Genomic DNA, 25,739 nt, shown 5'->3' with positions numbered 1-25,739 from the left:
CGCTTTGTTTTTCAAACAATCTAATTATGTCTTCAGAAGAGGTATAAATACTGAGACCCTAAGAGTTAAGTAGAAGCAAACCGGTCCAAATGAAATTAGAAACAACCTGAATTTTCACATTTTCTCTATTTTTGGGGGAAAAACTTGATTATCGTCATTTTGTTGTGGTTGTTTAATCATTGACACATACCTCTGAACTTCAAGTCTAGGCTGACATCAGAAGCCTAAATACTAAAATATCATGAAACACACTGTTCACATGGAACTAGGAAGTATCAAAAATCTTATGAGAAAATCTGCTCTCCTGAGTGAAGGAACAGAGAGAAAGAAATAATTTTTATTTAATGTATGACATCACATTTTATTGCATCTTTCTGGCAGGGATGGAAGAGGAAAAGATGAGCTGAAAGGATGAACGGGAAGAAGTGAGACAAAAGGTGAGGGTTATTTCCAATTGCTGAAAATCCAACACTGGCCAGTGAGAGATCCAGCCCTTATTTCACCCCATTTTAAGCCAGAAGAGTTGCTTAGTTATTTGTCAGGGACTAAGCACCAGAAACTGGAGCCGAGCCAAAAAATTGTCAGACAGGCCAGCAAACAAAGGACTACAACCATCATTTCTTGAAGCAACCAAGAGGATTCAAATGCTTCGTATTTTCCGTAGTCGGATGTTCCACTACCTTAGCAACATTATACAAGCAGCTAAACAAACTTACAAAACAACCTGCCCCCGAACAACATTAGGAATACAACCGTATCTACCTTCGAAGGTCCTGTAGGAGCAGCCAAAACATGCTTCTCCACTTTCTCAGGTATTTTTCAAAGTGCATTTCCCGAACCCTTCATATAGCCCTAATCAATGACCTGTGAGCAAGAGTGCTCTGCAGCGGTCAGAGATGGATAGAACCCTCAGTGGCTGCTGCAGCCTCCCTCCCTGGAGAAATTGGTTGGCTGATGTGTCTTCATAGCTGCAGATCCAGCAGCCCTCAACACCCCTTGTGTATTTCCCACAGAGCACAGCTCCACATGTAGGGGTAAGGGTTCCTAGTAAGGGCTCCTTCCATCCTTGTTGGGGAGCTGAACAATTTTGTTTCTGCTGCCCTTTGGATAGTTAGGATTTGCAGAGGGGAGAGCAGGATGTGTTCCTAAGCCAAGAAAGAAACATTAAGGTGAAGAAAGGGGCCAGAGAATACCAGAAAAATGAAGTTCCAAGTATCTGTCCTGGAACTCCTGCATAATTCAGGGGTTATGGTGAGGTGGACCAAAGTACCACAACCTTTCTGAGGAGCAGGGCGAATACATTATACACCAATAACTCTGCTGTCGAACGGAAAAGAACTAAGCTCCCCCTCTTACATGTGCTCACCACAGACACTGTCCTTCAGCTGAGAAGAACTGGATGAACCATTGCTGCTCTTAGACTGGCCAGATGGGCTGCTGTAAAGCAACATTCAGTGCTCTCTCCTCCCAAGGGTCTGGGCATGCTGTCTCCAGAGTGCTCCCAGTCCAAAGGGCTAGGAAGCAAGAGACTAAACATGCTGCACGAGATCCTCAGCTGGTGTAGGTCAGGATAGGTCTGTCGAAGTCCATGGAGCTACACTGGTTTATACCAGCTGAGGATATGGGATAAAATTTTCAAAAGCACCTAATGGCCAGATTTATAAAGGTATTTAAGTGCCTAAAGGGGTATATATGTACCTAGTGGGATTTTCAAAAGTGCCTAGTGTCTAATTCCCAATCTGTAGGAAGTTAGGTACATAGGCCCTTTTGAAAATCCAGCTAGGTCCTATCTGCATCCTTTGGCACCTAATCACCTTTAAAATCTGGCCCTTAGTGATTTAGGAGCTTAAGTCCCATTTTCAAAAGTGATACATGCACTTAGAAGCCTAGGTCCCATTGACTTTCAATTAGCCTTGGGCCCCTAAGTACCTAAGAATAATAGAATATCAGGGTTGGAAGGGACCTTAGGAGGTCATCTAGTCTAACCCCCTGCTCAAAGCAGGACCAATCCCCAACTAAATCATCCCAGCCATGGCTTTGTCAAGCCTGACCTTAAAAACCTAAAAGGAAGGAGATTCCACCACCTCCCTAGGTAACGCATTCCAGTGCTTCACCACCCTCCTAGTGAAAAATTTTTTCCTAATATCCAACCTAAACCTCCCCCACTGCAACTTGAGACCATTACTCCTTGTTCTGTCTTCTGCTACCACTAGAAGGAACAGTCTAGATCCATCCTCTTTGGAACCCCCTTTCAGGTAGTTGAAAGCAGCAATCAAATCCCCCCTCATACTTCTTTTCTGCAGACTAAATAATCCCAGTTCCCTCAGCCTCTCCTCATAAGTCATGTGTTCCAGTCCCCTAATCATTTTTGTTGCCCTCCGCTGGACGCTTTCCAATTTTTCCACATCCTTCTTGTAGTGTGGGGCTCAAAACTGGACACAGTACTCCAGATGAGGCCTCACCAATGTTGAATAGAGGGGAATGATCGCGTCTCTCGATCTGCTGGCAATACTCCTACTTACACAGCCCAAAATGCCGTTAGCCTTTTTGGCAACAAGAGCACACTGTTGACTCATATCCAGCTTCTTGTCCACTGTAACCGCTAGGTCCTTTTCTGCAGAACTGCTGCCTAGCCATTCGGTCCCTAGTCTGTAGCGGTGCCTGGGATTCTTCCATCCTAAGTGCAGGACTCTGCACTTGTCCTTGTTGAACCTCATCAGATTTCCTTTGGCCCAATCCTCTAATTTGTCTAGGTCCCTCTCTATCCAATCCCTACCCTCCAGCATATCTACCACTCCTCCCAGTTTAGTGTCATCTGCAAATTTGCCGACGGTGCAGTCCACGCCATCGTCCAGATCATTAATGAAGATATTGAGCAAAACCAGCCCCAGGACCGACTCTGCTTGATATCGGCTGCCAACTAGACATGGAACCATTGATCATTACCCGTTGAGCCAGAGGATCTAGCCAGCTTTCTATCCACCTTATAGTCCATTCTTCCAGCCCATACTTCTTTAACTTGCTGGCAAGAATACTGTGGGAGACTGTATCAAAAGCTTTGCTAAAGTCAAGGAATAACACGTCTACTGCTTTCCCCTCATCCACAGAGCCAAAAACTAGGGATGCAGGTCCTAAATCACTCGGGTACTTTTGAAAAGTTCCCCTGATCTTCCCTTATAAAACACTATCCACAGGGCTGATGGGCAGGCCCAATCATATGAGTTTCCAGTAAAACATCAGCAGAAAAGAATGCCGCCAAAATTTCTGACCTCAGATTAGATGTTAATGTTATATCCATCACACTGAATCCTGGTAACTAACAACATTTCTAGAGGTGCTGCAGTGGGCCCAGTCACAGAGGTTTGATTTTATCTGCATTCAGCTGGAGGAAATTTAGTTGCATTTAAAGTTTTATGTCCAGCAAACAAGCCTCCAATGCAGAGACAGCAGAATCAATACTGTGCTTAAGTGAAATATAAATCTGGGTTTCATCAGCATAATAGTGAAAGCCAAGCCCTATACTTATGAATAATTTGTCTCACAGGCAACATATAAATTGTCAACAATGGAAGGGCTACGAACAGATCCCAGAGGGATGCACAAGTGACATCAGCAGAAGAGGAACACACACACACAAATCTCTCACTGGAACAAAATTAATTGCTGCTGGCCGAGAAGGAACAAAACCAATTCAGGGCCTTGCCAGATAGCCCAGCCCAGTTATGGAGTGGAACCAAAATAAAAGACAGAGTTTTTTCCTGCCTCAAGTGCAGCACTTCCATCCAGAAAAATTAGAACATACAGACAACCTGAGTCAGACATCATCAATAAATCATTAAAACCCTTGACTCAAACAGTCTCTGTGCTATGAAAAACAACTTGAAAGCCATACTGATTGAGCTTCTGATTGAGATACCAAGTAATTAAAGGCTGGTGCACGGAAGAACACAATGCGCATTCAAGTATTTTTGGTAAAGTGTTGGAAGCATGAAGAGGCAATGCAGCATCTAGGCGGGGGGGGGGGGGGCAACGAAGGTGGAACTGTAGTCATTTGAAAAAGCAAGGGGATATCCATCTTATGAATCTGTGGTGGCAAACACAAAGGCAACGTAGCAGTAAGCTAAACTGTGGCATCAGGAAGAGAGCCTAGGACTTTCAGCTCAGAAAATAAAGGGCTCCAGCCCTTCAGCTAGAGGAGAATCGCCACTATTTTCTAGTGTAACTCCCCTCCCACCTCCCCCGCCCCCACACACTTGCCCTTGGGTTTCCCTTTTTGAGGATTTTTTAAATGCCTTAGGGCACATGCAGGGCCACGTTAAGTGATGAGATCTGGTATTCTTTAGAGCAATTTTACCATCAAGAAATTAATATAGCGTGAGGCGAACAGATTTCACATTACTGTGGGTCCATATGGGTCCCTGAGGCATTAAAGAACATCTGAAAAAGGAAAACCTGAATACAAATACACACCAATACTTGATCCACAAATGCATAGACTTCATCCCTGACACACACGCAGTTGCCAGTAAAGGTTTAACAGTTTTGGTCAAAAAAGGATTAATTGCAGGAAAATATTCCCTCAAGTATTTTAAGCATGAAACATTTCCAGCCTTTAAGTGGTATGTTCTATTTTGGAAAGAACCCTCGCAGCGTCCCTAGTGCTGTTCAGTTCACTGAGGTTTAAGGAAGGAGTTATATTATTAGCAACAGTAGGAAATCCAGTAATTGGAGCCCTATCATTCGTGACTGGAAACACTCTGCTCAGAGATACCAGTCCTTTTCCTCAGAACAAAACTAATGGAAGTCATGACATTTCTCAACCTGGGGCTATCTAGGATCTCTCTCACTGATCTCAGCAACAGCAGAGGAAAAAGAAAAGATGATCTAGATCATCATATTGGTAATAAAGATCTTTCTAAACACACTGTAGTGAATCCATTTCTCTGCTATCATTCCAAACCCATTTCTGTCATTCTTGACATTCTTGTTCCTTTGGGGTTCTTTCCCTGACCATTGTGGAGCCACTGGAGCTCAATGACAAGGAGAGCCATTGTATTCCTTCCTCAAGGCATAGTCGGACTGTCTTGACAGATTGTGTTGTTCATATTAACAATGTAGTTCCTTAGAAATAACTCTGTATGGGCCCAAACCAGCAAGAAGAACACTGCACTAGCAGTTGAACAGAGCTGCAAAAGGCTCTGATATGTGAAACAGATGCCCACTTAGATGAACAGGGTGGGGAGGAGGGAAAATCTCAACAGTTCAACAGTGCAGCCCTGTGAATACATCAGCTTTCATCTCAAATCAAAACAGTTCTTGAAGTTCAAAAAATCCATTTACTTAAGCAAAAAAGAGGGAGAGATTCATGGCGTAATGAAGATCTCAAAACTCACAATATATCATGCGGCACTTAACCAAGAGTGAGGACCCACTGGTGTCCTGTTATGCGGCAGAGGAGAGTACTGGTTCATATCTGTGAAAATGTGATCACTTTGCTATGAAACTACATATATTTACATTTACTGCTAACACATTCAGGGCTAGTTTTTGGTGAGGGTGTAAACTCACCAGATTCATATGAAAACATGAACTGAATTTCAGAAAATGATACATTGCTGGGGGCCAATGGAAGTGACATGCACAGATGTGAAATCAAATATGGCCATAGATTACTAGCAATCCTGTGTGATAAAGGAACAATATGCAGGGATATGTGATTTTGACATTAATGGAAAACAACCACAGGCTAAAGAAAGTCACCTGCCTCAGTGTCATGGGACTTTTGCAATCAAAGAGGACTACTTTAGAAGGCCCATTTCTGCAACCCTTACTCACACTCACTGAGTGGTACCTTACTCTGCAAACAGTCACATTGATTTAAATGGAACCATTTGCATAGTGAGGTAAAATAGTATTCAAACTCAGCAAAAGTAGCAGAATTGGTCCCATAGCTGGACCTTTAACTTCAAAAGAAAAGTAACAAGTACAAAATGAATATGAACATACAAAATAAAAATAACCCACCAACAGTAAATTAACTTTTAAATGTACCGTGAGACATATATTTGTAATCCTACCACCTAAAATAAAATAGTCCACTAACAAAATCAGCCCACCCCCCCTTCCATACCATAAAAGGTAATCTAATGCAACAGTAAAAATAAAAATATTTGCACATTTGAAATAAAGCTACTAACAAGACCAAGTTACCCTTTAGCAACTGGCACTTCAAAATAAGATGGTACCTCTAAAGTGATGGACAAATGCACACAAATTGGAATTAATGATTTTGATTAAGAAATGAAAAAAGAGCATTGAATGAATTTATTCCTTATGGAATGTTACCTTCAAGGTCTGATCTATTTTAAATAAATGTGCAGTAATTGTTTAAGTACAATACTATTAAAATTAAAATTCAATTAAATTTGACAGGTTTCTGAGTAACAGCCGTGTTAGTCTATATTCGCAAAAAGAAAAGGAGTACTTGTGGCACCTTAGAGACTAACCAATTTATTTGAGCATAAGCTTTCGTGAGCTACAGCTCACTTCATCGAATGCATACTGTGGAAAATACAGAAGATGTTCTTATACATACAAACCATGAAAAAATGGGTGTTTACCACTACAAAAGTTTTTCTCTCCCCCACCCCACTCTCCTGCTGGTAATAGCTTTTACCAGTGGGGTGGGGGGAGAGAAAACCTTTTGTAGTGGTAAACACCCATTTTTTCATGGTTTGTATGTATAAGAACATCTTCTGTATTTTCCACAGTATGCATCCGATGAAGTGAGCTGTAGCTCACGAAAGCTTATGCTCAAATAAATTGGTTAGTCTCTAAGGTGCCACAAGTACTCCTTTTCTTTTTAATTAAAATTGAAACGTATTTTATAATTATAATGAACAAGCATCTCTTATTATTGAAGTGTACTGAAGTCTTAATTACATCTGTACACCTTGTAGCTAACTTACTTCATTTCATACCTGATATTCATATTCTGTATAAGGCAGCAACTTGGCATCTTTGAAGGATGTTAAAGTCCCATTATAAACAAGCACCAGGTCTAAATTTATGTGGGAATGAGTTGCTTGTCTTCGGTAAAGCTCATAATATAAAATTTTCCCATTTGGCTGCTGGGGACCAGTCCACAGAATAGATGTGAATGACTGGAATCCATCAGAGCTTGTCTGCATCTCTATGAGAGGGGAAGGCTGCTTTTCAGGGGGTGCTTCCAGAGTCTGTATGGATGCCCATTCACTATTAGTGCATCCCTGCAATGTGCATGCTTGAACTTGTACTTCATATCTGTGGAAACACAAATCAGAAACCAGTCAATAAGAGCATTACAACTGTACATATGCACTACACATAAGATCAGAATCAATTAAGGTTGTTTAGAAAGAGAGGAGTTTTCCTTTATTTGTGTCCATATTTTTGAGGAAGAAATCAACTCACATTAACGTGGTGAAGGTATGATGTAATTTCCTCTTGTGGGTCTGATCTTGCAACCCTCATGTGGCTGTCCTCATTTGTGTGAGTAAAATAAATGGGACCACCCAGACGAGAAAGGGCTGTTGGACAGGGTCATTATTAATGAAAATGTGATGCAGTAGTGTTTACGTTTCCATTTAAAGTGAAATGTCTGCTTTTAATTTCTCTCAGTCTGCCATTTCTTTGTATTAAACAGAAAACATGTCTTCCACAAGTGCTTGCCAGAGAAATTATATGGACATTGTGACCCACCCGTTGTCATACAGACTCAGGAGATAAAAATGTCTCCATTGACCACAGAGCACAGCAATCTTCCACTCGATCTGCCTCACTCAGACAGAATTTATATCCTGTTTCCCCTATGTCCAAGTTTGGAGAGTGAGGCCTGGTAGTGACAAGTTTCACTGAGCATGTGCTCAGAGGTCAGTCGCATTGAGGGGGACAGGTTTCCAAGGCTGACTGACAGCTATTCTGTAAATGATCAGCTGGAGAGAGTATTAAAGACACAAACAGATCACATTAAAAAAAAAAGGAAGGAAGGAAAACATTAATCAAATAGAGACACACACAGATACACCATTCCAAATGGCAAGAGACCAGGTCCAAGACAAAAATAATTGATTGAGTGAGTTAAATTTTTCTGGCTGGGATCGAGGCATCTTGATGATTGATAAACCAGCATGTAACTGGGTTAATGTTGGCCAGAAAGGTCTTTGTTTGGGTGCAGAAGGCCAGGTTGGAGGTATTCGGTATTACAAAGTGGATTTATTAGCATAAAGTCATTGGCCCTTTGCTGCTCTAACATGGCCCAGCAGAGCTCCCAGGGAATGGCTCAAGCTAAAGCATGAAAACCAGACTCCAAAGCTTCCAAGAAATTATATACTGATGAGGCCTCCATTTCCTTCTTTACATATCAGAGATAATATCACAGGGAGATCAAACGGTCAACATCACTAAATTACAATAATAGCTGAATTGAAAGTACTTGAAGAGCCATATAATCTTTGCCTTTTTGGACTATTGCCTTGATTTTACAAAACATTAACTATACCATATTATTACTCTCTCTTAGGATTTAGATTATTTACAGGTACCTTGTAGAAAGAGTTGTCGACAATTTAAGGAATAAAAACAAACTGCTACACAAATAGATAAGAGGTGGTGATTAAATAATCAAGAATTTGAATAAAAGATACTTTTACAAAAACAAGCAAGTTTGTTCTCACTTAAATCTGGTACACTATTTTAAATATAGCTTGCTCTAAAATCTAAACAGCAAGTCTGTGCTTTAAACACACAAAAAACAAATTCATCCCTGGTATAACTCAGCTGTCCTTAGTGCAGATACACCAGAGATGAACTGCCCCACAGATCTTTGTTTTATATTTTAATTTGGTTTATAAAACAAGGAAAAACTATTCTTGAACACAACTGCCTTCCAAAAGTGTGGGGTTTGGGCAGGGCTTTGAGCTTGAGTCTGCAAAGGAGCCCCAAGCTGTCCCTTGCATCCTCTACTGAAAAGGTAGACAGTTGATTTTTATTTATCTTGTCTTAGTGCGGACTTTGTGGGAATGAGAACTGTGGGGATCTGACCATCTGTTCGACTGAAGAAAATGTGAGGTCCCCCCTCAAACCTCCTTTTTCATTCTTTAGGACAGGTTTAAATAGTAACCCAGTCTCAAACTTTTTGAATGATCCTGTGATATTCATTCAACAAAACTAAGTATTCAGAACATACCTGTGGTAGGGTTTTAGGTCTGCTGCAATGTAGGACTGTCTAACAAAAGAAATGTGAGAGGTGTCAAAGTCAACAGTTTTCTTTCCCATTTCAGCAGGCTCGCGAATAGAGATCGTATAATTTTTTATATCACCATTGACTTTTGTCGGAGGATCCCAGGCCACCAAAATCTCCTTTGGGGCCCATGCCTGCAGTCGAGGAGGTAACATTCCAGATGGAGCAGAAGGGTGGGTTCTAATTTTAGCTGGTGGGCTAGTGGTGCTTCCTTGACTATTATTTGCAGTTACATCGTAGCTGTATTCCATGCCTGGTGTTAGTGTGAAGTCAAGGTACCGAGTTTCCAGACCTGAATAAATAAGAGCTCCATCCCTCCTCAGCTCATAACTTCTGATTTTGCCATTAGAATTAGCTGGGGTTTTCCAGGTGATTTCTATTGACTCTGATCCTGTGACTCGCAACGTGGGGGCTTCCATATTTAGTGGTGGAGCCTCCTTCGTCAAAACAGATTGGGATACGCTAGATGTGCAGCCTCCATTTGTACAGGCAACCAGGGTGAAATCATACTGTGTGCAAGGCTGTAGGTTTGAAATCAGTCTTGATAAACCTCTCCCAACATAATACTCTTCATCACTTAATTTTAATATGTACTTCGTGATTTCTCCATTTTGAATCTGGGGTGGTGACCAAGACGCATTAATCTGAGTGGCACTGATAGCCTGCAGAGATGGAGGGTTCACTAATGCTGGAGCTGCCTCTAGAGTTTGGATTTTGGCTGGTTCACTGGTAGAGCAGCCTCCCATTGTACAAGCAACTATTGCATAACTGTACACTGAATAAGGCTGTAAGTCTTCATCCATATAGTTGAAAGTAGTAGCATCAAAGCTGAAAGGATACAAAACCTCATTTTTGTGGAGCCGATATGATTGGAGAACACCATTTGGTTCTTCTGGGGAGAGCCATGAAATGAGCACTTTATGAGGGTTAACCGATACATAGGTTAACCTAGGTGTAGCAAGACCTTTAGGAGCAGCTTGACTAGTCTTTGCTACTGACCAAGAGCTATCAGTATAGCCCACTGAATTCCATGCACGTATTTTATATTCATACCTTGTCCATGGCTGTAAACCTTTATCATTATATTTAAATGTTTTATTTTCAGTGTTATATTCTGTGAAAACAATTTTCTCTTCTGTTGTTGCTTTGTTCCCTGAAGCATTTTCTTTTGTGCATCTGTGAATAACTTCATAGTGAATTATTTTTCCATTTGCATTAATTGGTTCAGACCAGCTCAGTTCAATGTTGGTAGCATTAACTGACTGGATTACAGGTGCCAGCTGAGACGCAGGGGGTGCTTCATCTGTTTGGACTGGCTGTGGTGAAGAGCGAGTGCAACCTGCCACAGTGCAAGCCTCAAGTACTAGAGTATACAGTGTGAAAGGCTCCAGGCGTCTAAACAGGAATTGACGAGATAAACCACTATATTCCATATTATCGTCATTTAAAATACTGTATGTCTGAGAGAGAAAAAAAGAAAGAAAGGGAAATCATCAGTTGGAGAATTTGAAAATTAATTCTAGGTGAGATACTTATTTAGATACAATGTTTATCTTCATAACTTAATAAGGATTATTAACTTGTGATCCAGAAACTAATTTCCTTAACTCCTTATTAACAACATTTTAGCTTGTTAACGCTGAAAGAATATTTTAACCTACTTTTCACAATTAATGATGATTTGTTTGCTTTTTGGATTTCACTCATCTTGGGCAGTGAAAATATACTAGTCAGTTTCACTTTTGATTATATTTACTTTCTAGTCAGTTTCATTTCAGGGCTCTCAAATACCATAAGGTAAGGGCCATTGCAGGTTAATATTTACACCCCAACAAAAACTGTTTAAAAGAAACCCCCAAACTTCATAGCAACATTTCTATTGAACTTTGTTGTAACAAAACCTAATGTGGGTTTTCTATATAATGAAGAGCGATATTAAACTCATTAGGCCTGAAAACATAGCTTTTAAAATATTATTTCCCGTGACTTTGAAGGGCAGGATTTCTTCAGTGTTCTAGATACTCACAGTTGCAAGAAATGTAGCAATATGTAGCAATAAATATCTGAATTTGCATTTACTTAGAAAGTAAGCATTGCTCAGACAATCTCTTCACCACACCATGCTTGCGCAGTTGTGTGTGGGTGGGGTCGGGTGGGATGGGTGTCTTCAAATAACTCCTTTTTAAGTCTAGTGAATTTTAGCAAAAGTTTTCAGACATGATATTTGGCATTTTCCTTTAAACTGTGATGAACGAGGTTTCAGGATAAAGATTACCTTAATTACTCCATTGGGTTTGGAAGGCTCTGACCATTTAATTAACAATGCCCTGCCATTCTCTTTTTTCTCTACAGTGAAGTTGCTCAGACCACTTGGTGAAGCTTCTAGCGTGGTCACAGAAGTCCAGGGACTCGAAACTTGGCCAGCGTTGTTTACAGCCACAACGTTAATGTGATACATAGTAAAAGGTTTCAGTCCAAACAAGTGAGCCTGATGCTTTGTTCCCTGCAGCAGGAAAACAAGACATTACCTCATTTAGTTTAAATGGCAATAATCAGTGTTTGTGGTTTACACCAGCATTGGACTGGGCAACTGGTGCTCTGACTCTAGAGATATCACAATCATTTCACAGAGTAACACATCTGGCAGCTGGGCTCACTGAATGTGCATTACTGCAGATAAGCCTTAAATAGAAACTCTTGTGGTTTGTAGGGCGCAGATCTTCTAAGTAAGCTCAATTCTGCAAGGTGCAGAGCACTCTGACCCTTATCTAGCAAAGCACTTATGCACATGCTCAACTTTAAGCATGTGAGTAGTAGTTCCATACATGCTTAAAATTAAGCATGTGCTCAAATGCTGTGCTGCATCAGGACCAGAGTGGCCATCACTTTGAAGGCTCTCTAGGATCTGTACTATGCTAGTCACAGTGGCTCTCTTTGTACAACACACACAGGGTGACCAGACAGCAAGTGTGAAAAATCGGGACGGGGGTAAGGAGTAATAGGCACGTATATGAGACAAAGCCCCAAATACTGGGACTGTCCATATAAAATCGGGACATCTGGTCACCCTAATAACACCCCCCCCAATAGTGTATTCAGGAATCATGTGATTATCATACTGACTGGTATCACATAATGTTCTGGCAAATTAAAGCAATGTAATCTGGATGTACACCAGCATCACTGAGAGCATAGTTTGGTTCCCATTTTGAAAATATAACAATCCCCAAGGTTAAATCACCATTAGAAATGGAGTAAAATGTCTCCCATAAGTCACATGGTTAAGATGTTACCCAACAACAAGTTCAAGATAACATGTACTTGGGTCTCTGAATTTCCTTAAAATGATGGCCTGTGTAGCGTACAGAAATATAGAGAACAATTTGAAAAACCCACTTTGAAGAGAAGATGGCTGGAAATAAGCAGGAGGACTAACAAATTTTGATATAAATCTCATCGGGGACCGGGGGAGTTTCTCCATTGGCCACTAATATATTTAATTCTGCTTTTGCATTGATTACATAGATGTCAGGAAAAGGACTGATAATTTAGTTTCCTTTATGTAGCAAAAACTGCTAAAGTCAATTTCCTTGCTTCAATAAGTCATATTAAGTTGTTAAATGTTAACACTAGAAATTGTTTAATATTTAAACATTTGTTAAGCTACCAGACTGATACAAATTTTACAGAAATATTAATTTCTTTTTTAAATATTAAAAGTTAGATCATAAATATTTAAACAGTTATTTCCCCACAAGGAGTTAGTGCTTTAGATAAATACAGCACCACATCCGAATGACCATTATGAATATTAAATCTGAAGATGACACAAATACAAATGATAAACATATTTTTCTGATAAATGATTCCTCTTCCCGTTAAACAGGGCAAACACTGACAAGATTAATAATGCAAAAAAAAAAAATATAATTCCTTGTTAGGAATTCCCAGTCATCACTGCCAAAAAAGCATAAGCTCAAATGCAAATAGCAATCACCTCGAACAGATTATATATAGAAAAGTGTTGGCTGCTGTGGGACATTTAGAGATATCTTTTGTCATAAGAAACATGGAAAGCATGTGGGCTATAAAGCAAAAACATATGTATAGTGTCAATAGCAGCACCTGTTCAATTACAGTTTATTTCAGTATGGAGAATTTAGTTCAGCCCCTAGATGGCAATACTATCAAACGCTTTTTGTAACATGAGTACTTAATGATTAACAACCTGCATTCAGTCATCCAACATACTCAAGGCAGCCATTAAAAAAATAACAAAACTGATTTCATTATAGATTCTTTTAATAAACATTTATGGCTTAGATCCTTGAAAGTGGAAGCATTCAAACTGCCACAGCCAAACCCCTATACAGCTGAATGCAAAATTATGAACTGTAGGTTAAAGTACAGAGCTCAAATTGAAGTTCATGCTTGGCATAAAAATCTGGCATCAGAAATTATGTTGGCACAAAACATGATTAAAATTAGCTTTACAATTGGCTGTGGTCTGTATTAATAGTTTTTATGAGGACAAGTTATCTAATAGCCTTTAAAACAGAACTTTTAAAAGCCTAAAATTTACATCCAATGGTTCGGGGGGCGGGGAGAGGAGGGACCACATGACATTAAATTATCGCTTCTGAGTTGTTACACAAAGGCTTGTGGAAGGTTCAAACACAGGAATATAAGCATCAGACAAAAATCAATGGCTCTGCTTCTTGTCAACCATACAATCAGGGGACGGTTCTAGTGGCAACAATGCTACAAAATAGAGAATTTTCTTAAATAAAAAGAAAAATTGCATTGCTCCACTAATCCTCTATAGCTTTCTCACTAACTCCTAATGTTTAATTATTTATAGTCCTCCCCAGTGTTTGAACTAAAACAGAGATGGAGGGATTTCCCTGCCTGTGGTTCATCCTGTCCTCTGGAGACTGCAAAACCATTCTTGCCAGGGATGGCTTGATCCCTGGCTCCTACAGACACTTCTTGAAGAGCAAAATATTTACAGGTATTATTTTTTTTAAAACATGCTAGGGAGAAGTTCTCCTGGAATAGGCTGCTAAGGCTTTATCCCGCACATCCCCCCAGTGACTCAGATCAAAAGTTGATCTTTATAACACTGGAAAGAGGGTGGAATAATGTTTTAATGATAATGTCTTTAATTTAATAGTATTTAACATTCTTTCACGTGATTTTTAGTTCACAAATATTATGGTATTCTATAGTAACGGCCAATCACACTACATCTCACAAAGTGTATCACAGCAATCTTTGGGGATATTTAAGTATAGAATGGGGTATTTCTTAAAACCAGGAACAGCATTCTCATCACTCCTTCCAACTCTGGGTCTAGCTCATGCAGCCCCTATGGTCCTGACTTTGCAATCTGATTCACACAGGCGGACCCCCTCTGCCCACTGAGAACTAAACCCACTTCAGTGGAACTCTTTATCATCGTAAGAGTTCACCCCTGCAGATCAGAAGTCAACACCCGTGGATCAGATTGCAGGATCAAGGCCATTGCATGGAACACCCTCCCAATCCTTGTTTGTAAAGCCACCCACTCTCCACATTCAAATATCCACTGCTTCCATATTGCCTACAAGGAGTGAATTCATTCACCATTAAAAACTAACAAACCTCAAGATGTTTGCAAACCATAACTGAGTAACCGTGAGATCTGATGGCTGTAACCACTGTCCTTCCCATCCTTGCTGTTTATGGCTTATTATTCTCAGTCACTAGGTCATTACGTTAGGCTTAATCCTGCAAACACGTAGGTGTTTAATTAACTGTATTCACATCAGCAGTGCTCCTGTTAGATTTACTGGGGGCTACTCATGCGAGTAAAGTTACTTGACTGCCAGTTGTAAGCCCCGAGAGCCCCCAGAATTTCCAGGCTCCTGGAGCCTTGACTCTGAGCGCATGCCTGTACTGCAGCTGGGAGGTGAGAGTCCCAGCGCAGGCAGAGAGACTTGCACCAGCTTGGCTCAAGTTAGCGCACTAAAAATAGCAATGTGGATGTTGCAGCACTGGCGGTGGTTTGCTCTAGCCGTGCAAGCTTGGGCCAGGGGATTTGGCAGGCTTGGACTTGGGCAGCGATATCAACAATGCCCTTTTTAGCATGCTAGCTCAAGCTGAGCTACTGTGAGTCTGTCTACCCACAATGGGAATCACATTTCTCAGCTGCAGTACAGACATATCCTCAGAGCCCTGGCTGGAGCTGGGCCTCCCAGGACTTCCCGGAGTCTGGCTCCAGGACAGTGAGCCTGAAAACCCTGCCATGCTGACTGCTCTGGAGCTACAGACCCTCAAAGCCTGTGGTCCCCAGTCCCTGGGCAGAGCGCATGGCAGAGAGCTGCCAGGGAACCAGGCAGGTTTCAGAAGTGGTTTGGAGAAAGTTAATCATACCTGACTCACTTTTGTGAAAAAACTTAGGTTTGGTGTGCTGGCATTTTCCAACTGAACTGTTTTGTCAGAAAATTTCTGACCAACTCTTGCTGAAAGATGCAGCCAGCCACAGTCTGTTCTGCCCCCGGCAGTCCAGAACCACACCTTCAAAAATGGAGGATGACCTCCGGTCTCTGTAGCCACATCCTTGCACAACTTTGAAGTCTACTCCACATAGGGACCACATCCTTCTGTGTGTTCTGTAAAGCAGTGGTTCTCAACCTTTACAGACCCTCTTCAGGAGGCTAATTTCTCTTGCATACCCGCAAGTTTCACCTCACTTAAAAACTACTTACTTCCAAAATAAGACATAAAAATACAAAAGTGTCACAGCACGCTGTTACTGACAAATTGCTGACTTTCTCATTTTTACCATGTAATTATAAAAGAAATCAATTGGAATATAAATTCTGTACTTACATTTCAGTGTATCGTATTTAAAGCAGTATAAATAAGTCATTGTCTATATGAAATTTTAGTTTGTACTGACTTCACTAGTGCTTTTTACGTAGCCCATTGTAAAATTACGCAAATATCTAGATGAGCTGATGTACCCCCTGGAAGACCTCTGCATACTCTCAGGGGTGTGGGTATCCCTGATTGAGAACCACTGCTGTAAAGTATCTAGCACATTTTGAGTTGCAGTATAAACAGATAACAATAAATACTTTGTCCAGCTAATTTCACTGCTCTGACTGTAAACTATGATCAAAGAAAAGTTATTTAAAATAACATACTTGTTTTAACATACTTTCAAAATATAAAATGAGGGAATATGAAGCATGAATAATTTATGCATTTAGACTCACTTCAGATTGCCTCTTTTGTTTGTTTATTTTTTAATTCATGAGCACTGAAGTCACTTAAAGTCCAGAAACAAATTAGCATAGTCTTTCAGGCAGCTGAAAGGCAGTGGCATCCAGAATGCAATGTGCATGTCTTCTTGACTAACCTCTCCTGAGTAGCCTGCTCCTACAGGGTGGTCAAGACTGCTCAGAGTCTTAAGAATTCTGACAGTTTTACCCTGTCTACTGTGATTGCTTTTGACTACTTGAAGTGCCCCAAAGGTGATAACAGGGTCAAGAGGTTTTTGTAGGTTGAAAATGATCAAAAATTAGCATTGATCTGTAGCTGTCAATAATACTCTGTGCGGGTAGACTCCCTGCACAAATGTTTAAACTGCATAAAGCCACACAACCTACTCATCTTTGAATCTATTGATCTGATGCACTCTATTTTAAGATAACTCACCTTACCCTTATGCCTTAGATTCAGGGTATGATTTTGAAAAATAATTGCCATATTAGGAGAGCTACTGTACCATTTGAGAGCTGATGAACAGGTAATATGGACATTTATCACTTCTTTGGGGGTAATCATCAAAATGCAGACAGTCATTAATCAGCTACGGTAATTGTCCAGATTATTTCTATTTTCAGTATACTGTAAGGAAAATTATTTCTCACCTTTTTTTCTATTTTCACTTTACATCCCCCAACGTCCCTCAGGTTTCTTCAACACAATGTCAAGGAGCCATATCATTCCTCCTACAAGTACAATACCCTACGCTCCTTGGTGGCAACAGACACCCCACGCCCCCCCACCTATAATGAACTCCAGTGGGTTAGGGATCCATGCATTGTTTTTTAACATTCCACCAGATATCAGCGAGGAATCCTATACAAAGATAATTCAGCACCTTTTCCACAGAGCCATCCATCCTATGGAATCTCCCTTGACAAGGTTCTAGGGGTATGAATCATTTGGGAGGGCTCCATTTGAGCAGCACTGCCGGGCAGCTGGAAAGGAGAATGAGGTTCCCTGGAGTTGGTGCAAGGCACAGGGCCTCTGAGGGGATCACCAGGTACTGGGGATCGTAGACCCTTATCATTTTGTGTAAGGTAAGCTTTGCCCCACCAGTGGGGAAATACTGCACAAAGGGAACCTATCAGTTTTCCTCTTTACCAGTCTCCCTTGACAGGTACATAGAAGGGGCAATGTGGCCATTGCTACCGTCTTTGCTCAGAAAGTCTTAGGGCCAAATTCAGACGTGATGTATAAAGTCGTGTACATTTCTCCATCATAATTTGGTATAATTTTGTACAGTGGGAGGCAAGGGTAGGGGCTATGAATAAACTATAGGTTTAAAACAAAGAAAAGGAAGTATTTCTTCACACAACACACAGTCAACCTGTGGAACTCTTTGCCAGATGTTGTGAAGGCCAAGACTATAACTGCATTCAAAAAAGAACTGGATAAGTTCATGGAGGATAGGTCCATCAATGGCTATTAACCAGGATAGGCAGCGATGTAAAACCATGCTCTGAAGTGTCCCTAGCTTCTGTTTGCCAGAAGGTGGGAATGGGTGACAGGGGATGGATCACTTAATGATTGCTTGTTCTGTTCATTCCCTCTGAAGCACCTGGCCACCAGAAGAAAGGATACTGGGCTATGGACCATTGGTCTGACCCAGTATGGCTATTCTTATGTTCTTAAATGCATCCAACAGGAGGGTATGAAACAAAGCTGTTTTATCTTACACTTTCTTATACCCTCCTAATAGTTGCTTTTCCTGCTCTAACTCCACCGTTCCACCATGCTGGTGCATAAGCTACAATAATTTACATGAATTTGGTCCTGAGTATTAAACAATGCCATCTTTGACTGCTCATTTTTAGACCAAGAACAACATTTTCCAACTTGGGAGCCTAAAGTCATTTTCAGAGGTGCTGAGCACTCAGTGAAGTCAATGGGAGTTGAAGGTGTTTGGTACTTTTGAAAATCACGCCCTTTATAGCTGGGTACCTTCATAAGGATTTAGGAGCATACCTTCAAGCACTCAGATTTGGAAATTTTGGCCTAAATTAGCATAAAAGGTGCAGAGTGGCATTTTCTAAAGCACTAATAATGGGATTTTCAAAGGCATCTAGGTGCCTAACAACCAGTCCTTTATAAGTAACATAGAAGGACAATTCTCATTGATTTGTGATGAAACTTGTGCTCTTATATCACTTAGTGCTTTAGAAAAGCCCACCTGCAGGGTACATTACACTGGCATTCTAACCGTGTCACCCCCCCACCCCCAACTCTGTTACTAACTTCTTCTCCAATTCCCCTCTTCAAGGCTCCACATGACTCCACTTTGTCCCCAACTCCTGCCTATATCTCCTCTTAATCCTCAGCCAGGTCCACACTCTCAGTCCTCTCTCTAGTTATAGCATCCATGTCTCCTTATCATGCAGTGAGGTGCATATCACATACCACCCCCTTCACGTGGACGTCACTTGTAGCATACTTTTACTTGTATGCTCCATGTGCCCTCCCCTCTTCTCCTTCAAGTTCCTCCTTAAAAGCCACTCCTTTCCTGAAGCCCACCAGTGCTGATCCACCCACATATTCTTGCCCTTGAACTCTTATCGATTAACTCATGTTCAGAACCCCACATATTTTGCAGTTCTGCTCCTCTCACAAATACGGTCTGTAATATAAATTTTCATTTTTAAACCATTAGGGTTCTAGTCCTTATGGTTGTAAAGAAAGCCTTTTACAAGTTAACCAAATGGAAATCAATGCAATATTAATCCAGCTGAATCTGTAGAGAGCATGAAACAATAGTTCTGAAAGGTGTGAGCATCCCACTGGGTTAATGCTAAAACCCCCTAAAAATGACAATTTTAATGTAATAATTTAAACTTCAACTCACTTTAGCTGAAATAGCTAGTTAATAATATTTCTAGCCCACAATCTCAAACTACCTCCCACATCTTTTTGGGTACCAAACGTCCCAACTGCTCCTTATCCAGCTACTAACACTTTAAACTTTCCCCCAACAACCTCTACAATGGAATATGGGCTGTCAATAAAAAAAATCAATGCTTTAAGTACAAATTTAAAATCTGGGGACTGAATAAAATAAACAAAATTCATTTTTTAAATCAACGAACACGGGGGCCAACATATTGACTGTAGTATTCATTTCCATATTTTATTCAATAAGATTTCCATTTTTAAATTTAAATGTAGCTGTCAGTCACCAGATTTCTGCACTGGATTGTCATAGGTTTCAGGGGAACTTGCTGCAGAATTTGAGTCCAATTTACCATTGCCATGATAGCACCACCTCTAGTTTAGATTGCCCAATGCTTCCTCTTACAACATCCTGTTTTTAGTTGCTTGTAACTTTGACAAACATTAACCATTTAGGCTGAAATTTTCCATGCTGAGTGTCTGCCTCAGGCTGAATGGTTTTGGAAAGTTTCAGGCACAATGGTTCAGCTGTTTCTGAAAATGAGGTTAGGAAACAATAAGTTGTTTTGCAATGTTAGAAAAATCCTGCCTACCTTTTATTTAAGAATATCTAGTGTTCCCAGGCTTTTGGAGTATGGAATTGAAAGTTTGCCGGGAGTGGCCTTTTGCTGTCCCAATACAAATCCACCCAATTTTGGCCAAGTTATAAGCCTTTGAAAAAAATCTCAGTTTGTACATGCTCATGCTCCAAAGATTTCATCCTCCGTTAGCAAGGCTTGAGCCTCCCACAGCTCCTAGTGCTGACTAGACTGCATATGCACATGCTCCACATAGCAGCTGAGCATGTTTCATTCCCTCACAATTCTTACATGTAGCCGGACTGTGCATGCCCCATCACAACAGAGCATGCCCCATCCCCCCAGAGTTCCTACATACAAACCAGGGGAATAAAAGGAGTAATTTGGGTCAAGGACCTTGATGAGACTGGGCCTGGAAGTGGGGAAAGAAACCATGGCTGGCAGCATAAGAAGACTCGAGGAGAGCCTGGGACTGGCTGGGTACAGAGACTTGGGCTGGGAGCCAGGGGAATAAACTGGCACTGGCTGGAGGATGGCAGGAAGGAATATTATGACTGGCAGGGCAAGGAGATTGGAACTGAGAGCCAGAAGGCAGGAGGGAATTTAGGCAAATAATTGGGGTGGGGTGAGGGAACAAGGGTGTGTGTGACTGAGAACTAATTGACTGGTGAACACTGAGATCAGACAAGTTGCTGGAGGTTGGAGGAAGACTGGGACTGGCTGCAAAAGGAGACTGGGGTTGGGAACCAGTGGTGGGAGGAATTGAGGGTGAGGGGAAGATCTAATGAGATGCCAGCCTGCGGGGAAAGAACTGGGAGTGGCTGGGCAAATCGAGTGAGACAAGGATACAGGGATGAGAGAGACTGCGACAAAGAATTAGCCCTCGGATGAGGAAGACTAAGATTGGATGAGGAGCTTGTGGAGGGAGACTGCTACTGACAGCCAGTGTTTATGACGGGAGGAGGAGATGGAGAGAATGGGGCAACTGCAAGCTGGGGCAGTGGGGAGAGATGGATTGGACAGGGAGCCAAGAGGTGGAACTGAGACTGGCTGGGCAAGGAGATTGGAGACAGGGATTCGAGGCAGGAAAGGGACTGGGAGAGGAAGAGAGTGGGACTCAGATGGGGAATTAAGCAGGGAAACTGGCTGGGTAAGGAGACTGGGACTAGGATGAGATGTCTCAGGAGTGGAGTGGATGGCAAAGAAAATGGGTCTGGGATGAGTAGCCAGGGGTGAGGAAGATACAGGACTGGGACAGAGACAGGCTGGAGGACATGAGACGGAAGGGTTGTGATCACTAGAACACACTCCTTGAAGAGTCCTGAGTCTCATTTTTCCTTGGTGGTCAGCAAATATCTGTGAAACCCACCAGTAAAGTGTGTGTCTCCCTTCCCCCCTTTAGTGCCAGGCAACCTACTACTGCTATCAGTTACTCTGTTGACTCAATGGCTTTGAGCCAAAAGGTTCCAGATCTGCTGCTGAACTGTGCTGGAATTTGTTTTTCAATTTGCTTTTTTAAAAACCTAGGAAAAAACACACCAAAAATATGTTAAAAATACCGCATAAGCAAAGCCAGCCCTCAAAAGTTGGGAAATACCTGTACAACCTTAACTCAACCTTCTTGTGTGTATGCGCTATTGTATAGTCTTTAATGGCATTTTCACATACTTTTTTTTTGCCCCAGGACTCCTGGCGCATTCAGTATACAGGGCGGACCTACACGGGGGGATGAATCAGGGTTGTGTAGTGAAGGAAACTGTTGTCTTTAGGACCCTGCCTCATTTGTTGCCGACGAAGAAGATGTGTAGTGAATGATGCAGGAGACTGCAGGAAGAGAAAGTACTGACTCTTGGTGAAGACAGTTGACTGCTGCCCTGGAGAACTGGATTCTATCCATGCCTCTACCATAGAGTTCCTGGTTTATGCTAGGCATATCACTTAAAGCAAACTTTTCACAGGTAGTCAGTATTTGTGCATTCGTCATTTCTGGGTGCTCAACTTGAGATGCTTGGGTCTAACTTGCATAAGCACTCACAGCTGCAACTGAAGTCAATTGGAGCTGTGCTTTGAATGTAGAAAGTGCTATATAATGCTAAGTACTCTGAAAAAAAATTGGGTCCTAGGCATCTCAGGTTCTTCTTTCTTCATCTTTCCACACCCACAGGTGCACAGGGCATCTACTACTTCCCTCCATTTATTTCAGTCTTGTGTTGGTCTGTTCAGGCTTCTGAGTGGCATGTTGATGGATTTGGCTTCTTTCTCTACTGTTCAGCATAACGTTTCTCGAGGTCACCCTCTTTTTCTCTTCTTAGGTGGTATCCATTTTCTCACTTGATGTTAAAGTTGCGTGGGTGACATCCTTAAAGTATGTCCTAAAGACATCCATCATCATCCTCTTACCATGCTTTAGGTTGGTTTGCTCTACTTAGAATTTCTGATGTTGCAAGATACTCTTCCCAGTGGACTCTGAAGATCTTCCCCACATATTTACTTTGGAATGAGTTGATTTACTTATCAATGTCTATTGTAGATTTATGAGCTTATGGTCCATAAATGAGGACAGACGTAATGCTGGAATCATTGTGAATCATACCGCTTTTCTAAATCTTTTCAAGTTTATGAAAGTTGTTTGCTGCTTTTGATATTTATTGCTTGACACCTAGCATGGTGTCACCATCACTGCACACCTCCCTCCCTAGATAAGTAAATTGACTTACTTTGTCTACTGTTTCTTCATCTACTCCGATGGCTGCTTTTGGGACATTTACAGCCATATATTTTGTCTTTTCCTTTTTGATAAATAAACCAACTTGTTTTGCTGTGTCAGAATTGCCAGAGAAGAAGTTGGTGACCTTACCAACTGCAGTAACTGGAGAGGAGTCACGTTATCTCAGCGCCTTGGAAAACCATAGAATCATAGAATATCAGGGTTGGAAGGGACCTCAGGAGGTCATCTAGTCCAACCCCCTGTTGAAAAGCAGGACCAATCCCCAATTAAATCATCCCAGCCAGGGCTTTGTCAAGCCTGACCTTAAAAACTTATAAGGAAGGAGATTCCACCACCTCCCTAGGCAACGCATTCCAGTGTTTCACCACCCTCCTAGTGAAAAAGTTTTTCCTAATATCCAACCTAAACCTCCCCCACTGCAACTTGAGACCATTACTCCTTGTCCTGTCCTCTTCTACCACTGAGAATAGTCTAGAACCATCCTCTCTGGAACCACCTCTCAGGTAGCTGAAAGCAGCTATCAAATCCCCCCTCATTCTTCTCTTCTGCAGACTGAACAATCCCAGTTCCCTCAGCCTCTCCTCATAAGTAATGTGTTCCAGACCCCTAATCATTTTTGTTGCCCTTCGCTGGGCTCTTCCCAATTTATCCACATCCTTCTTGTAGTGTGGGGCCCAAAACTGGACACAGTACTCAATCCTGCAAACAGAAATGGGTTTTGTGCTTAACCCTGTGAGCACACCATTTGAGCATTTAAGGGTTAATGATATACTTGTCCTGGTACAGTGAAGCATAATTTCCATTAGAAATATTGGCTGATGGCCAGGATCAGGCTAGACTTTTTTTGGTCAGAACATAAGACTTGCCGTGCAAAATATCTGTGATGATCTGACTAGCCCAGTATCCTGTCTCCTAGAGCAGCCAGTACTAGAGAAAAGGAGGACTTGTGGCACCTTAGAGACTAACACATTTATTTAAGCTTTCGTGAGCTACAGCTCACTTCATCGGATGCATTCAGTGGAAAATACAGTGGGGAGATTTATATACACAGAGAACATGAAAAAATGGGTGTTATCATACACACTGTAAGGAGAGTGATCACTTAAGATGATCTATTACCAGCAGGAGAGCGGGGGGGGGGGGGGGAAGAAAACCTTTTGTAGTGATAATCAAGGTGGGCCATTTCCAGCAGTTATCAGGAACGTCTGAGGAGCAGTGGCGGGGGGGGGGGGGGATAAACATGGGGAAATAGTTTTACTTTGTGTAATGACACATCCACTCCCAGTCTCTATTCAAGCCTAAGTTAATTGTATCCAATTTGTAAATTAATTCCAATTCAGCAGTCTCTCGTTGGAGTCTGTTTTTGAAGTCTTTTTGTTGTAATATTGCGACTTTTAGGTCTGTAATTGAGTGACCTGAGAGACTGAAGTGTTCTCTGACTGGTTTTTGAATGTTATAATTCTTGACATCTGATTTGTGTCCATTTATTCTTTTACGTAGAGACTGTCCAGTTTATCCAATGTACATGGCAGAGGGGCATTGCTGGCACATGATGGCATATATCACTTTGGTAGATGTGCAGGTGAATGAGCCTCTGATAGTGTGGCTGATGTGATTAGGCCCTGTGATGGTGTCCCCTGAATAGATCTGTGGACACAGTTGGCAACGGGCTTTGTTGCAAGGATAGGTTAGTACTTCAGAGGAAGGTATAAAGATCTCCAGAGTGGACTATACTGGAATAATCTGCTTACTGGGGAAGTAAGCCCTGGCAGTTAGTAGTTGGTTTATGCCCTAAAGCATGAGGGTTTCTGTCTTTTTTAATCCTATATAATGTAACTGTGGATGCTTTCATTATCCATATAAATGTCTATTGTGAATTAGACTGAGCTCCTGGCTTCAATGATATCTTGTGGCAGTGAGTTGTGTGTGTTGTGTAAAAAAAAATCCTTTTGTCAGTATTACATTTGTTGGTTTTTGGTTCTTTTGATGCCCTCTCATTATTACGTTATGAGGGAGGGTAAAAAGCAGCACCCAATTTGCTTTCTCTGTACCATTCATTGCTTTCACATACCCATCACATCTCCTTACTCATCTCCTCTCTAAACTACACAGTGTATAATCTTGTGATGGTACGCTGCTCATAACTTTCCAAAAATGTCACCATTTGAAAGAGATGGAATTTTCCAGGTTTTGTATATGCCTAAAGATGAATTCTTTTGGCAAGTTTGAATAGAAACAGTTCAGCTATTTTTGTACAGTGGGAAAGTGGAAAAAAACCTGCATTTTTAATTATAAAAATGGTTACTAGCAATTTTTTTGCTCTGCAGCCATAACAGCAGAAAAACTGACACAAAGGTAACCCTCACCTTAAAGGGGACTTGTCCAAGGACAATCTAGATTTTAACATGGATCATAGTTGAACTCCCACACCAATGTCTTTGAAAATGTCACTCTATGTCAGTTGTGCACAATAAAAATAAGACGACTTTGCAATTATATAGGACTTTCCATCCAAGGATCTCAGAGCATGTTAAAGACATTAATTAAGCTTCACAATACCCCTGTGAGTTACTGCTTGCAGCTACAAACGAGTATTATTATTGTTGTTGTTCCTATTTTACACAGGTACAATAGGCAGTCATATTATTACTAATCACAGCCTTATTTTATTCCCTTTCCTCAATCATTCTGAGTCTTTGTCACTTTCACCCAGCACACACGAAAAGAGCAGCTCTAACCGCTGCTAAGTAGAGGAAGATAACACAGCCTCAAGGCAATTCACAACTTTAAATCCCTGCTCTCCACCAACACAATGGAAAATAGATGCAACGTTTTAAAGCAGAAGAAACTAATGTTTTATTATTCTTTTCCTCTGTACTTCAGTGAATGGTCCAAGCAAACCTCACCTGCCACAAGTGCTGTAACTTCTGTGCTATGCTATGCTATAAAACAA

At 41.3% G+C, this 25,739-nt stretch overlaps 1 protein-coding gene across 1 annotated transcript in view; it reads right to left on the bottom strand.

Moving 5' to 3' along the window:
- USH2A (usherin) overlaps window positions 1-25,739 on the bottom strand; it is a 568,735-nt gene that overhangs the window by 32,063 nt on the left and 510,933 nt on the right. The window contains exons 61-63 of the mRNA XM_077811946.1: window positions 11,556-11,783; window positions 9,227-10,740; window positions 6,981-7,302 (exon numbers count right to left, since the gene is read on the bottom strand). Of these exons, the coding sequence (XP_077668072.1) occupies window positions 6,981-7,302; window positions 9,227-10,740; window positions 11,556-11,783 (2,064 nt within the window). The remainder of the gene's footprint in view (window positions 1-6,980; window positions 7,303-9,226; window positions 10,741-11,555; window positions 11,784-25,739) is intronic.

The sequence above is a fragment of the Eretmochelys imbricata genome, chromosome 3 (assembly GCF_965152235.1).
Source record: "Eretmochelys imbricata isolate rEreImb1 chromosome 3, rEreImb1.hap1, whole genome shotgun sequence".
Classification (NCBI taxonomy): Eukaryota; Metazoa; Chordata; order Testudines; family Cheloniidae; genus Eretmochelys; species Eretmochelys imbricata.
This window is presented reverse-complemented; position numbering and strand designations above follow the sequence as displayed.